Genomic DNA, 13,881 nt, shown 5'->3' on the forward strand with positions numbered 1-13,881 from the left:
TCTGCACTCGAGGTTAAAAGAATCCTCCGTGTTTAACTCCGATAGAGTACAAATGGATGGACCCTTGTGGGTCCATTTGATTCCATTTGCACAGTCTCAGAGTCAAACACTGAGGATTCTACAGTGTATATTGGGGACCCAGAGATGAAAAGTGTATCAAATGGGAGGTCAGTGGCCTAATACATATCCAACTGGGGGGTCCTTGCAGTGACAAAAGGTTTGTGAACCACTCTTGCCTCATCCGATCTTGAACAGCAGAACGGCGACCTGGCCCAGGTAGAAATAGATCATCATCTCGCGGGTCACGTAGCTGCCGAAGTTGGTCCCGACGATGCAGTGCCAGGTGGGGGTGTACTTCTTGTCGAACTCCTTCTTGATGTACTCGGCGATGTCCTTCTCGACGCTGTACTTCTCCAGGGCCTGCGTGGCACACTCCACCGCGTCCTGCTGCATGTCCTCCGACATCATCTGGGCGTTCTTTATGACCGCCTTTCTGTCTGACATGATGCTGAAATGTCCTTGTCCTACTTTAAAAGAGAGATGGTTCCTCTCTAAGCGACAATGCCGGCAAAAGTGGTGGTTGACCCCGGAGGTGAAATGCTGGGTGGTAACTGCTGTAGAATGCTGTTTCTCTCTATGTTATCGTCTGTCTCTCTCTCTGCCTCCCTGTCTCTGTCTGTCGCTGTCTCATGGTGTCTGTGACGCCTTAATATAATCTTATATGGGCTCTGGTCTGACGTAACGCACAATACAAACCAGGGCTGGGCATGTCTAACAGCGCCGATTTGCACAGACGTGCTTATCTGCACACCTTCTCTCTTAACACATTTCCTGCCATTGACGGAAATCTTCTTTTCAAAAAACGTTTTTCACACAGAACCAGGAGATAACATGATCCGAAGATTTACTGCTCCATTCACTTCCTGGTTAAAGTATTTGAGAAATATTCTATATCTCGGCTCCTGTGTTTTACTGTATTTTTGGTGAAACATGCTATTTTCAAGCGAACGGGAGGTCCTGGTGACTTTTTTTCTCCACAGGAGCACAGTGAAACCCTCCGTGATTAGCAACCATCAGGGGATCGATCATACTGGAGATAAATATTCTGTGGTTCTTGAAAGATTAGTCAGAATGCTTAAAAATGCTGGCAGAAGCTACAGCCTGTTTCAGAAAACCCCAAGCAGTGAATGTGTTAAATGTCATCGAATCCACAGAAATCTGAAGGCGCTTTACAGCCAAAACAGTTGTAATTAAATGCTAATATTATGCTGTAGCTTGCCAACAAGAACTCATCTTCAAGTTAAAGACAGAATGAGACATTATTAGACCTCCATACACACGTACCTCCACCTCCTTGCGTTTCTTCTTCTCCTGCTCCTCCAGGAACTCCTTCTGGATGTGAGCTCTCTGCTCCTCCAACCTCCTCTCCTCCTTCTCCTCCTCCAGCCTGGCTCGCTCTCTCTCCTCTGACGCCTGCAGACGCTTCTCCTCTATCTGTACAAACCAAAAACATCATTACATACAGTACTGACAGACAGACAGTCTGGATCGCTCTCGCTCCTCTGATGCATTTGCGACGCTTCTCAATCTGGACAAATAGCATCATGACTTACAGTAGCTCTGGTCCATAGCGTTAAAAGGAGTTCTCCTTAAACGCTATGTTACTTTAGAGCCGTTGCACGCACACCCCCGGTAGCGCAGGCTGCGCAGCCTCTCGTCTTTGGTAAAAAATAAAATATACGCTTTAGCTACTCACCAAAACAAAGACGGTTTTAAGATGTTGAAAGCCTACTTTCCTTAGTGGGAGCACTCTGAGCCTCCCACTTCACGTCTAAAATACACTTTTTGGCCAGAAAAGAAAATATTTCACCGGAATGAAAAATCTGGTCAATAGAAACATTCCATTGACCAGATCACTGTGGACAAAATTTTTTTTCCTTCTGGTGAAATATTTTCTTTTCTGGCCAAAAGGTGTATTTTAGACGTGAGGTGGGGGGCTCCGAGTGTTCCCACTAAGGAAAGTAGGCTTTCAACATCTTAAAACAGTCTTTGTTTTGGTGAGAAGCGAAAGTGTATTCTCCATTTTTACTAAAGATGAGAGGCTGCGCAGCCTGCATTACCGGGGGTGTGCGGGCAACGGCCAGAGAGTACCATAGTGTTAAAGAGAACTCCTTCTAAAGTTATGGACCAGAGCTAGACCTACAGACAACTATTCCACAATCTCTGAATGCTACATTCACGAAAATATATTTTGAAATATCTTTAAAAAGTATTTTTGAATTCCCATTACTTCTAAGCAGCAAGCTATATTTGCTTCGACTAATTTGATTTACAATAGGACAAATTTATGCGACTGCAAAGACCAAACGGAAGCGGGACATCTGCTTTACTCCTGGATCGTTTTCAGGGCATCCTTTGCACAGACTGTATGACGGAGGCATTTGAATATTGTGTGAGTGTTAACAGTCTGGCTCGAGAGTCTACCTACAGACAGACAGACAGACAGACAGACAGACAGACAGACATGAATATATCCTGGTGGACCCTGTAAATATTGTGTTTTTTAACTTTATTCTATGGAATTTCTAAATTAATAATTGATAATTGCAGTGTAAATTGAAAAACCTGACGAATGTTACCATAAGTTTATGTCGCCACAACACAAAGTATGCAATGGTAGAATAAAGCCTAGAATAAAGGCTGTGCTTCTGTGTAAAGTATAAACTTAATAGAATAAACAGCACGCTTCTGTAGAAACAAAGAGAGGATGAATGTTGGGCCGCAAGCAGTGGTAGTGGAGGGTATTATAAGTTGTTACATTGGCCATTACATATACAGTAGCTATTCACAACTCCCTTCTAATGTGCACAACAAATTGAGTATTGTCAAATGTTCAATAGTATATTCAATACTAAATTGTCGCAATGTACCAACTGAACAACCTCCGACGACTTTTCTTTTGTCTCCGTTTAGAGACACACAAGTTACACACACACACACACACACACCCCTAAAGGCCTTGCCTCTCTGCAATGCCACTCGTCTCGTTTAACTTCAAAATACAGCACTAATCGATGTCTCTGCTCCGTCACACCAATGATAAAACTACCTCCACGCTACTACACAGCACCAGAGCTCCTAATTTCAGCTCACAAGGCAGTGAAGACACATTTTTTCCAAGATTTCGAGGCAAGAGGAGCGCGTGTTTTTGTTCACACATTTGCAACTAAAATGGTCACAATTTTGAGCATTGTAGTACCAGCAGTTTGAGGTTGAATTTGAGCCCGTACCTGCTGCTTGAGGTAGGTCTTGTAGCTGTCCTGTTCCTGTACATGCTGCGTGGTGGGCGGACTGGAGAACACGTTACCACGACCAAAATGAGGCATCTGGACATGGGCAAAACCTACAATACACACAATACAATAAAACATGAGTAAAACCTACAGTAAAGTACACACAAAACACAATGATAAAAACCTACAGAAGTACACACAGAACAATGCAAACAAGCGGAATTAAAGGTTGTATAAGTAACAGGGGTCTCCCCACGATCCCACAAGGGGGGTCACCAAATACTTCAGAGGGGTCGTCAGATGTTTTCTGAATGTGCTCAAAATCTGAATTAGAAAATAACAACGTTCAGAATATTCTGACAATGAAGAATATTTAATTCCAAAAATATTCGGAGGTAGAGATAAGAGTGATGAAGGAAGTTTGTGTGTGTGTGTGTGTGTGTGTGTGTGTGTGTGTGTGTGTGTGTGTGTGTGTGTGTGACACTCCGTCCAGGCAAGACTCACTCCTCCCTTTTGCTTAACTTGCTCCATCAAAGTTTAAGAAGCTTTCAAAAGACGATAGCAAAAAGTTAAGAAACATTGTTTACTCTGTCGACCACAACATGGAACGGTGGCTCTCAAAAGCCTTGGACGGTGGATGGAACAGTGGATTGATCAAGGTGTTACAGTAAGATCCATCTAAAAAGGGCCACACACCTGACGCCCCACCCCACAAGTATCGTCCTCCTTGACCGCAAGTGAAAACCTCAAAGTGGGAAGAGCGTTCAGACACAGCCGTTTACAAAGCAACAAGAATACCAGCAGGAGTTTCCATGCTAAGAAATTGCCCAGCCCCAACATGCACTATGCTGAGGTTTGACACACCAAAGCTTAACGCCAGTGAAAGTGCTCGAGGTATTTCCACACCAAACATCCAAATCAGACTGATAAACCCTCTGCGTGAACTGCAGGGTCAACGTAGGTGCTCACTGGCTACTGGAGCTGTAGGAAGAGATGCTCATTTTCCTCACAGATGCACGGTCCAAGTGTAATATTGCTGTAATATTGCTCTTATCAAACCCCTCATCTCAAGAAAATAAACCTATATTAATGCCAGAACCATTAAGTAATGTAGCTGGTTTTGCTATTTTATATAGCCTATTATTATAGCAGTGCAAGCACGCACGTTTGTTCAGTGCGTGTATGTTGTTACATCAGTGGGTCACATGGATTAAAGCAAAAACATATCTCCCGACTGAAACATTTTGTTAGGCCATGTCCCAATCTGTGATTGATGAAAAGGTGTGAAAGGAGCCCCCGCACACTAATGCTCTGTTTCCTAAACAATTATCACAATATGTAGAATTATCATGTTTAGGTACTATTGGTCTAAATGTACGTACCCTATGTTCCCGCTGATGCTTCTGAACATGTATTCTATTGCTAGTTTGACCAATTCAAATCCTCTTTAATTAGTTAGTTCAGGTGCCAGTGTCACACGCTGAAAATAGCAGATTGACAAGCTCACAACTCGTTGTGAGCTTGTCAATCTGCTATTTTCAGCGTGTGACACTTGCACGTGAACAAGTATAAATCATCCTATCAGTCGTGGCGTAGCGACTGAGAACTTTAATCCATGGGGTCATGAGTTTGCGACTCACGAGACTTGGCCGAGACGTTTTGGGGGGTCTCTCCAGTCATTAAGGTTGAGAACCACTGCTGTACAGTAGTGTAGTAGTGCGTCTGTGGTACCTGATGTGGTTCTATAGCAGTGTGTAGCAGTGTGTAGTAGTGTGGTACCTGACACTCTGTCGTTGGGATCAATGCGTGGTTCTTCTCTGGTCATTCTGCTGAGTCTGCTTCTGTACTGGTCTGGTTTGCTGTAAGCCTCCTCATTCAACCTGTGCATCTGTTTGAGATCAGCTAAACAGTACACACACACACACACACACACACACACACGTCTCTATAGCAGTGTTCCTTCTAAACTCTGCACACTGGTCCAGAGTACCTTATGCTCAAACACAATAATACTTTACATTTTAGTTGAGTGGACTAACCTTCAGTGAAATGCTTCTGTCCTCGTACATCATTATAACAGTTTACAGTTTAGGCATTTAGCAGACGCTCTTAATCCAGAGCGATTTACAGTAAGCAAGGACACAAGATAATACATCATAATACAAATGTGGTTAAAAAAATTGAAATTGTAATCTAATAATAAAGTAATACATAAGTAAACCAATAAGCTAATAATAACTAATACATATGTAAACCAAGAACCTATCATTAGCCTACATTGAAACTATACACACTATAGGATGCCAGGTTAACAACTAAAAGTTTATGTGTAATAAGTTGTCAGAGATTGCATTGGCATTGTCACAGATTTGATGCATTGTCACAGATTGTCAAATCTGTGACAATGCCATGTAATGTAGCTACCAGTATGTCAATGAATGCATTGTTATTTGGCTCTTTTTGTAGGTAGAAACAATGTAATGTTTGTGTGAGCACTACATGTCAACATAAAGTCCAAGTAGCTACGTTTTGTTAACGTTGATTCAGCAGTAATGTATGTGGTATTGATGAGGTTTAATGTAAAATTAGTTTAGTAGTACAGTGTGTCAAACTGAAGAGGTTTAATGTAAGGTGTGTATAGCTGTAAAGTGTGTCATACTGATTAGGTTTAATGTAAGGTGTGTATAGCTGTAAAGTGTGTCATACTGATGAGGTTTCATATAGTGTGTAGTAAAGTGTGTCATACTGATGAGGTTTCATATAGTGTGTAGTAAAGTGTGTCATACTGATGAGGTTTCATATAGTGTGTAGTAAACTGTCATACTGATGAGGTTTCATATAGTGTGTAGTAAAGTGTGTCGTACTGATGAGGTTTCATATCGTGTGTAGTAAAGTGTGTCGTACTGATGAGGTTTCATATAGTGTGTAGTAAAGTGTGTCGTACTGATGAGGTTTCATATAGTGTGTAGTAAAGTGTGTCATACTGATGAGGTTTCATATAGTGTGTAGTAAAGTGTGTCGTACTGATGAGGTTTCATATAGTGTGTAGTAAAGTGTGTCGTACTGATGAGGTTTAATATAAAGTTTATATAGCAGTAAAGTGTGTCGTACTGATGAGGTTCCCGGTGCTGTCTCGTAGTGGAGCTCCTCCTCCTCCTCGTCCCCATGGCTCATGTCTCCTCATGTCCTCCTCCAGCTGAGCGTCGTACCGATCCGCCTGCTCCTTCTCCTGACGCCTCCTCTCCGCACGCTCCTCTATCTATAGCACCAACATTATTATTAATAACAACACCATGGTTCATGTTTCCTCATGTCCTCCTCCAGCTGAGCTTCATTAATACTGTTATTCTCAAACTTTTTAATTTCAAGAACCCCCATAACTCAAGAGTGTACAAATGGAACCGGAAGGGGCCATGTGGTTCCATTTGTACACCGAGTTACAGACCTGTAAGGGTCCATTAGGAACCATGTCGAGGAACCCTGAGGACCCCTGGACGCCACTTTGAGTACCACTGATTTAAAAGGATTATCCGCCCCCTCCCCCCAAAAAAAAGAGGCAGACCGAGGACCAGAAAACCCCCCAAAAAACGTGATTTTCGGTAATTCTATTAATCAAACGATCGATAATATAATTCAGTGGTTCTCAACCAGTGGTCCGGGGACCACCAGTGGTCCTTGAGGAGGTTCCAGGTGGTGCCCTGCTAAAAGATGGGAGAGTTGGTAACCTAATGGACCCTTATAGATCTTTAACTCTTGAGTGTAAAATGAAACCAAATGGACCCGTAAGGCTCTCAAGAGTTAAACTATTGTTAAACATCTGCATTACTTAATTAAAGAATTGTTATTCTGATCAACATTTGCCTGTTATCTCTCCTATAATGGTACCACATCAATACAGAATGGAATTGTGGACAAAAGTCCTAAGTCTTGGGGTCTGAGAGGCTAAATCTCATCAAACGGTGGTTCCATGGCTCAAATGCAGAATGATTAATGGACCTTGATATGAAAAGGGCTGAAAACCACTGATATATAATTGCTAAGAAAATAATGGAAAGTTGCAGCCACTACACAGACAGTAGTGTGTGTGTGTGTGTGTGTGTGTGTTTGTTTGTGCAGGGCAGGGCAGTGACACAACACAACACCACAGCATATCCAATGTTATTATAGTTAACTAGAACTAATATCAAAAACTACAATTGAAAAACATTGTATTTAACTGAAATAAAATAAATACAAATAGAAAACGTCCTTAGTCTTTGCCAATATTTCATACATAAGGCTGTATTTTTGGTGGATATGAAATCTTGTAATCATTTTTTTTTATCTGTACCAGTTTTAACCTTTTTGAATCCTGCCTGTAAAAGACCAAAGGCTCGACTGGTTATCTAAATGGTAAATAGTGCATTTATATAGGGCCTTTATCCGAGGCACTTTACAATGATTGTGCATTACATTCACCCATTCACACACACACATACATACACCGATGGCGGAGGAAGCCATGCAAAGCACCAACCTGCTCATCGGGAGCAATTAGGGGTTCAGAGTCTTGCTCAAGGACACTTCAACACTAACTCTGGGGGAGCCCGGGATCCAACCAGGAACCTTCCGGTTCTAACACAGAGTGCCACGCTATGAGCTTGTAGATCTGCAATTTTGTTTTTATCGTAAAAATGTGTGGAAATCTTTGAATATATATATTTTTTAAAGCGAATAATTTTTTACTCAAATCTTTGCTTCTAAGGGGGGGGGGGGGTCCCTGGAACAAAATATTTGGAGAAGGGGGTCCGGACCGTGGCCAAAAGTTTTTTCAAAAAACTGTTAGGATTTATGTCAGAAACATAAGTGTTTTGTTTGCTTTAAACAATATATATATAAATTCAAAGATTTGCACACATTTTCAAAATTGCAGATCTACCAGCTCGTAGCGCAGCACTCGGTGCCGCGCTATGAGCTTGTATATCTTCTATTTTTGAATAGCCAAAGTATAAAAATAATGGCTATAGCTCAAATCTAAAATGACACAGATGCGTTCCCGAATTGAATGGGTTTAACCAAAATGGTGAACCCAAGTTGTTCACAAGGTGAAGTAGTACTAGAGGGTGAAAGAGAACCAGTGGGGAAGGGCTCCGTAGTCGCCGGAGTATCTGGGTTGTAAAGCCAGATATTGGCTGGTACATGGTAAGCTCTCAGGAAAGGTTTGAGGATATGGGAAGGGTCATCGTTGCATCTCATCTAACTCTGAGATTCCCTTGGCTTTTATATTGTTGGCTACAGTGCTCGTATCATCCCGGCGGTGTCGCTATGAGTCAGTCATATCCATTCCATACATGGAGTCCCAATGTTGGTCACGCCCAAAGATAGTCTATCTATGATGTCTGACTTGAATATGTGGATATGAAAGCCCTCTTTACAACGCCCCTTGACAAATACCCCATATTACAATACAAAACAACTGAAGCTAACCCTAAATCTAAGCCATTTCAAAAACGTAACTAGCAAACCCATACTGAAAACGAATTCATTGTCTCCGCCGGAGGCGGAGAGTATGTTTTCGCTTCGTCCCGCTGTGTGTTCACCTCCCTCCTAGCCAAGCTAACATTGGTCAAGCTCCACGTGACACGTGTCAATATGTTGACACCAATGCCTTTGATTGGCTAGAGGGACGCATGACGACATAAAATCCTATAAATAGGTGTGTCACTTCAAAAACCCATTTATGTTTTTTGAAGTGAGGTAAGACAGGATCAATCAGTCTTGATTGGAACAGTACCTTCCAGTACAAATCACCCGTCCGTGCGTGTGTGTGTCCCTCTGAGAACACCTAACATTGGTCAAGCAAAGGCGCAGAAGGCCAAAGCTAAGAAAGTATACTCATCTACAACAGTAACACAGAAGAGGACTATAGAGTTGAATTGATCCCACAACAAGGCCGAAGTCTTAATACTGTAACAATTGGCCACCTTGATCAAATACATTATGTAGCACTAGAGAAAACTGACATAGATCAAACACACCAATCAACTGCTGAAACTGTTCAAGACAATGAAGATGAAGAAGACAGACAAGCATTTGAACAAACCAGTCAATTACGACGACTCCCATATGACACATTGCTTCAAGAAGAACATTTTTTAGATGCAGACACTACATATTCACTCGCCCCTGCAGAACACCAAAAACCACGCGCATTCTACCAAGACGACCCGTTCTACCAAGACGACCCGTGCTATTAAAATAGCACGGGTCTGCTGGCGGAGACTTGTGCTCCGAGGAGCACATTTTCTAGTTTCAAACTGAAAACAAAGTCTTAGTCAAAACAATGTAGCAATAAAAACAAATTTAAAAAAAACTATAACAACCTTGCCAAACTGCTGGCAGGGAACTCTCTACTGCGGTTCTACAAAGGTTCTATCCACTGTTCTATTGGGTTCTATCAGGATTCAATGTGTTCTATGTTACCTGCTTATAAAGCTCACTGCTGCCTTTGTTGGACGCTTCCTGTCAATACAACACATACTGGGATGCAGTCATTCAGTCTCCAAACCTTCATTAGCATTTTACTGGGAGCTGAGCTGACCAGTACAACCACAGTCTACTACTGTTGTACTGGGAGCTGACCAGTACCATCTCATACATGGACTTGTCATAACATTACATTAAAATTATATACCGTATATACAGTATATAAAATATTAACATATGTATCAATAATAACTAATCAAAAAATGAATGACAGCCTCAGCCATTAGATGGAAAATGTCAGTCACCAGAAGCAGGGACGTGTTTTTGATGAGTCTAACATTCATTTGAAGGACAATATCATTCACCAGAAGCTGGAATATGTGTTTTCAATGAGTCTAACATGGTTAAAATGGAGATCGAATTTCAATGGGCTTATACTAGGAGGGCGTGTCTCTGATGAAATGAACATCATCTAAATACTTGAATCAAGCAACTATATTGTGTACACAAAGGCCTGAGTAGACATTAAAATGACGTGTGAAGTGTTCTAAAGTGAAATACCACTTTAAGTGTGCGTCCAACTCTCAAACCCCAGTTTTTCTCTCTTCATACCAGTAACCTGAAAGCTGATTGTATGACATTCTGTATAGTAGTGTGTATATCTGTCTGTCTCATATATGTCATCATGATTTGTGTGCGTGGGGTTCTCATCTTAAACAAGCTGCGTGCTTAACTGAGTCTTCCAGTTTAGTAGACCTTGTATTGTGAATTTTGTACTTCCATGTACTGTGATTCTCATGTCTTACTAATAAAAGTACATCAATCAATCAATCAGTCCCCATCGCTGGTGTGCACGTGTGTACATGTGTGCATTTATGTGTGTGTGTGTGTGCGTGCGACGTGTGTGCGTGAGTGCATGAGTGTTCCTACAGTACCTGTTGTTTCAGAGCTTCTTTATAAGAGATCAAAGAGGTTCTGGATGATTTGTTCTCTGAAGGAAATGCATGAAGTACTGGTTCTGTAACACTGTCAACACTGTAAAAAAACATACACAAAACATGTTATATATGAAGTGCCGGGTCTCTAAAACTGTCAACACTACACAAAACATAACATATTACTGCAATTATATCAGTCATCATTACGCAAAACACAACATATTACATAATATTATGTATTAATACTATTATATCAGCATCACCACTACAAGAAACATAACATCCCAATGGGCCAAGTAAGACACTCAAAATGTTTCAAATCGGCCTCATGGTGGCGCTACAAAAGGGCCAATAACTCTTGAACTGTAGGTCGTGCAGTCAAAAGAAAACGTTCCCTTGATTCCTTGGATCATGACGCAACTCTCCATATCTCACCAACACACGTTTTGTTACTACTCTGACAGGTTTTGCACCTCCAATTGGCACAAATGCAAAAGGTTCCCCCGTATGGGTGTAGAAAATGCTATCCCACCCCCAGCTTCCTAGCCGTCCTGATGGTTGCAAGTGCAACCCACGAGTGACACAGCCCTGGCTAGGCAACCCAGCCTGGCGGAGATAATAAGTGCTCTTTTCTAGTTCGTACCTACCGTATTGATGGCTCATGATGGCTTTGAGGGCTGTGGTGACCCAGCTGGCTGGACACACCTCCCCCTGGTGGTACAGTCAGGTATGACATGGGCAGCTGACCATCTACAACACACAGCAACACATAATAAAAGTCGTCTGTCATAATTAAATTCTCTTTATATCAAAGCTGCAAACCGGAACTTATTTGAATGAATAAAAGGTTATTTTAAAGGGGATGTAAGTGAATATTTTTGTTAAAGTAAGTGTTTAATAGCTCTATATTCTGATAGTAATCATTGCTATAGAGTGTTTGTTCAGTAACAGTTTCCTCATCATCTCTCCAGCTCAGTAAACAGAAAATGCATTTTCAGGAAGCCCATACAGTACAGGAAATAACTAAACGTTTTAGTCATCTGTACTGAATGATTCAGTACATAGCAATTTACCGACAGTGGGGTATGGGGGGCTTTCATGTAAGAAGTGGCCAAACACCCAAAAGCCGCTTTTTTCTGAAGTTTCTAATGACATGCCCAAAATAGACACCAAGTTGAAAGTTGATTAAGAATATGAACAAGTTTTCCATTGTATGAATGATTCTTACAGTAGTACATTAAATGGTTCTTAAGGCCCTGACACACAGAGTCTGAACTGACACGAGCATCACTCGTCGTTAGTCCTCTTGTTCACATGGGAAGCGTCAAATAGCTATATATATATATATATATATATATATATATATATATATATATATATATTCAGTTACACGGCACCTCAATCATTAATAATTTCAACCACCTCATACTGACCCCCGAATGAAACAAGGAATGCACCAAAACACACATGGTCAAACATCACACAGCGGTATTCACCAGAGAATGTGTCTTTTCAATGACAATTCGAACAGTTCAATGAGTTTGCGTTACGTTAGTAACTCTCATCTTGTCTCTAAAGACTGGCTTGTTCAGAGTGAGAATGAGTTGGTCCCAAAATAAACTGTGAATAAGGCTCATATGAGGCTCATTATAATACAAGTACGCCTGCACACATACAGTAACTTGGCTTTATTCTTTGCAGCATGCGTACGCTTCTCTGAAATCGACAGTGGCTATTCATATGAGCATGTTGGTGGTGGAATGTATTTAGTACTTGGCCACAGTTTATCGGTGGCCAAGGTGTTTATAGTGTTGTCGGTGGGGACTCTGTAACCTGTTAATATAGGAGCATTTTTTCCAGTGGCACTTCCAGTTATGTTTAATAAAACTACAACAAGTTTAGCTCTTAGTAGCGTATGTGATGTGTGTGTTCTGTCTCTTTGCATCCATCACACAGCGCAAATGAGCGATTGAGAGCGTGCATCAGAGAGCTCTGGCAGGAGTCGTGCGTGGCCCACTGGCCCTACTCTCTTCTCTCGCTCTCTTCTCTGCACTCCGACCACCAGCAAAGTGCTCCAAAATAGAACCGTGCTCTGAAAGATGTGTCTGAAAGTTTTGACACGTGTACCCGACACCTTCAAGTGTGGTCGCAGCCGTTGTAAAGGACAGAGTTATTTTGATGACGTGCGTCGTCTGATGCCTGCATTGTGTCAGGGCCTCAAGGTGGGGTCCAGGGACCCTTAGGGTTGCTTGAGGGGGTTCCAAAATGGACCCTTTACAGGTCTATAACTGACAGTAACAGTATCCATTTGTAATAGAAAATTTTGAGAACCACTACGATGGAACATGAAATGCTTCTTACAGTAGAGAAGGCTGGGGTCTGGCGGTGGTCTGTGGTGGTCCGGTGGGATTCTGTGGGGTTCTGGTGGTTGTCTTTGGTGGTCGGCTGGTGGAGGTCTGTAGGTCGTGTCGTAATACTGGTGGTGGTGGTATGGACCTTCATATATACTCCTGCACGTGTCTGGGACACTGGAGGGAGGATGAGGGACCAACAGCTGGAGTCTATAGACACACACACACACATTTATAAAGTAATTGTATCAATACTACTAATAGGAATATTAGGGTGTGCTACCTCAGTGTGCAGGGCCTGAATTTCAGCGCTGGATTGCAGGGGTAGTGCATATTTTAATTGATTCCCGCACAGATTTACAGTGATGTTATTATAATATATTTAACATGAAACGTGAACGTAGGAACGAGTGTGTTCCGTGGCGCATGCTCCCCCCACCCACAATGAACCCCCTACTGCTGCAGTGGACTGTAAAAAAGACTGTAGTATTGCTGGCTGAAACGGAAACCATCTAAAGGGGAATCGCCAGACACCGAAAGCATTGGAGCAAACATTCACTGGCCCTCATTTATCAACGCGTGGTGCAGACCAAATAATGGGTGTACGGCGAGATCGGCGCAACTTTCGGCATTTATCAATATATCCTGACGTTGCCTTCAGCCTACGGTACGCTGAGATCTCACGTCTGGTCGAGAGCAGTTGTAGACGTTGGCTGCACCCGTTTGTTCCATTGTAGACCTGCGGAGCAGCATTGGCTCGCGGTCTGACAGGCATCTGGACACATATATTCACTCCAAAATGTATTATCTAACACACTAATAAATAATCCCTGT

The 13,881-nt window shown here is 42.1% G+C and overlaps 2 protein-coding genes across 5 annotated transcripts in view; both read right to left on the reverse strand.

Annotated features, from left to right (window-relative positions):
- Window positions 1-13,881, reverse strand: part of cspp1b (centrosome and spindle pole associated protein 1b) — a 45,841-nt gene that overhangs the window by 15,940 nt on the left and 16,020 nt on the right. For all 4 annotated transcript variants that reach the window (XR_013933867.1, XM_080439563.1, XM_080439561.1 and 1 more), the window contains exons 11-17: window positions 13,058-13,257; window positions 11,344-11,446; window positions 10,694-10,793; window positions 6,405-6,552; window positions 5,073-5,195; window positions 3,291-3,403; window positions 1,345-1,494 (exon numbers count right to left, since the gene is read on the reverse strand). Coding sequence is in view for 3 of the 4 variants with exons in the window: in XM_080439563.1 (XP_080295689.1) it covers window positions 1,345-1,494; window positions 3,291-3,403; window positions 5,073-5,195; window positions 6,405-6,552; window positions 10,694-10,793; window positions 11,344-11,446; window positions 13,058-13,257 (937 nt within the window). In the remaining variant the exon portion in view is untranslated. The remainder of the gene's footprint in view (window positions 1-1,344; window positions 1,495-3,290; window positions 3,404-5,072; window positions 5,196-6,404; window positions 6,553-10,693; window positions 10,794-11,343; window positions 11,447-13,057; window positions 13,258-13,881) is intronic.
- LOC308093282 (dynein light chain 2, cytoplasmic-like) lies at window positions 238-504 on the reverse strand (the record flags this gene model as incomplete). The annotated part of the gene is made up of 1 exon (XM_080439566.1): window positions 238-504. The coding sequence occupies one exon, from the start codon at window positions 502-504 to the stop codon at window positions 238-240; it is 267 nt and encodes an 88-aa protein (XP_080295692.1).

The sequence above is a fragment of the Gymnoscopelus braueri genome, assembly GCF_963280865.1.
Source record: "Gymnoscopelus braueri genome assembly, chromosome: 10".
Classification (NCBI taxonomy): Eukaryota; Metazoa; Chordata; class Actinopteri; order Myctophiformes; family Myctophidae; genus Gymnoscopelus; species Gymnoscopelus braueri.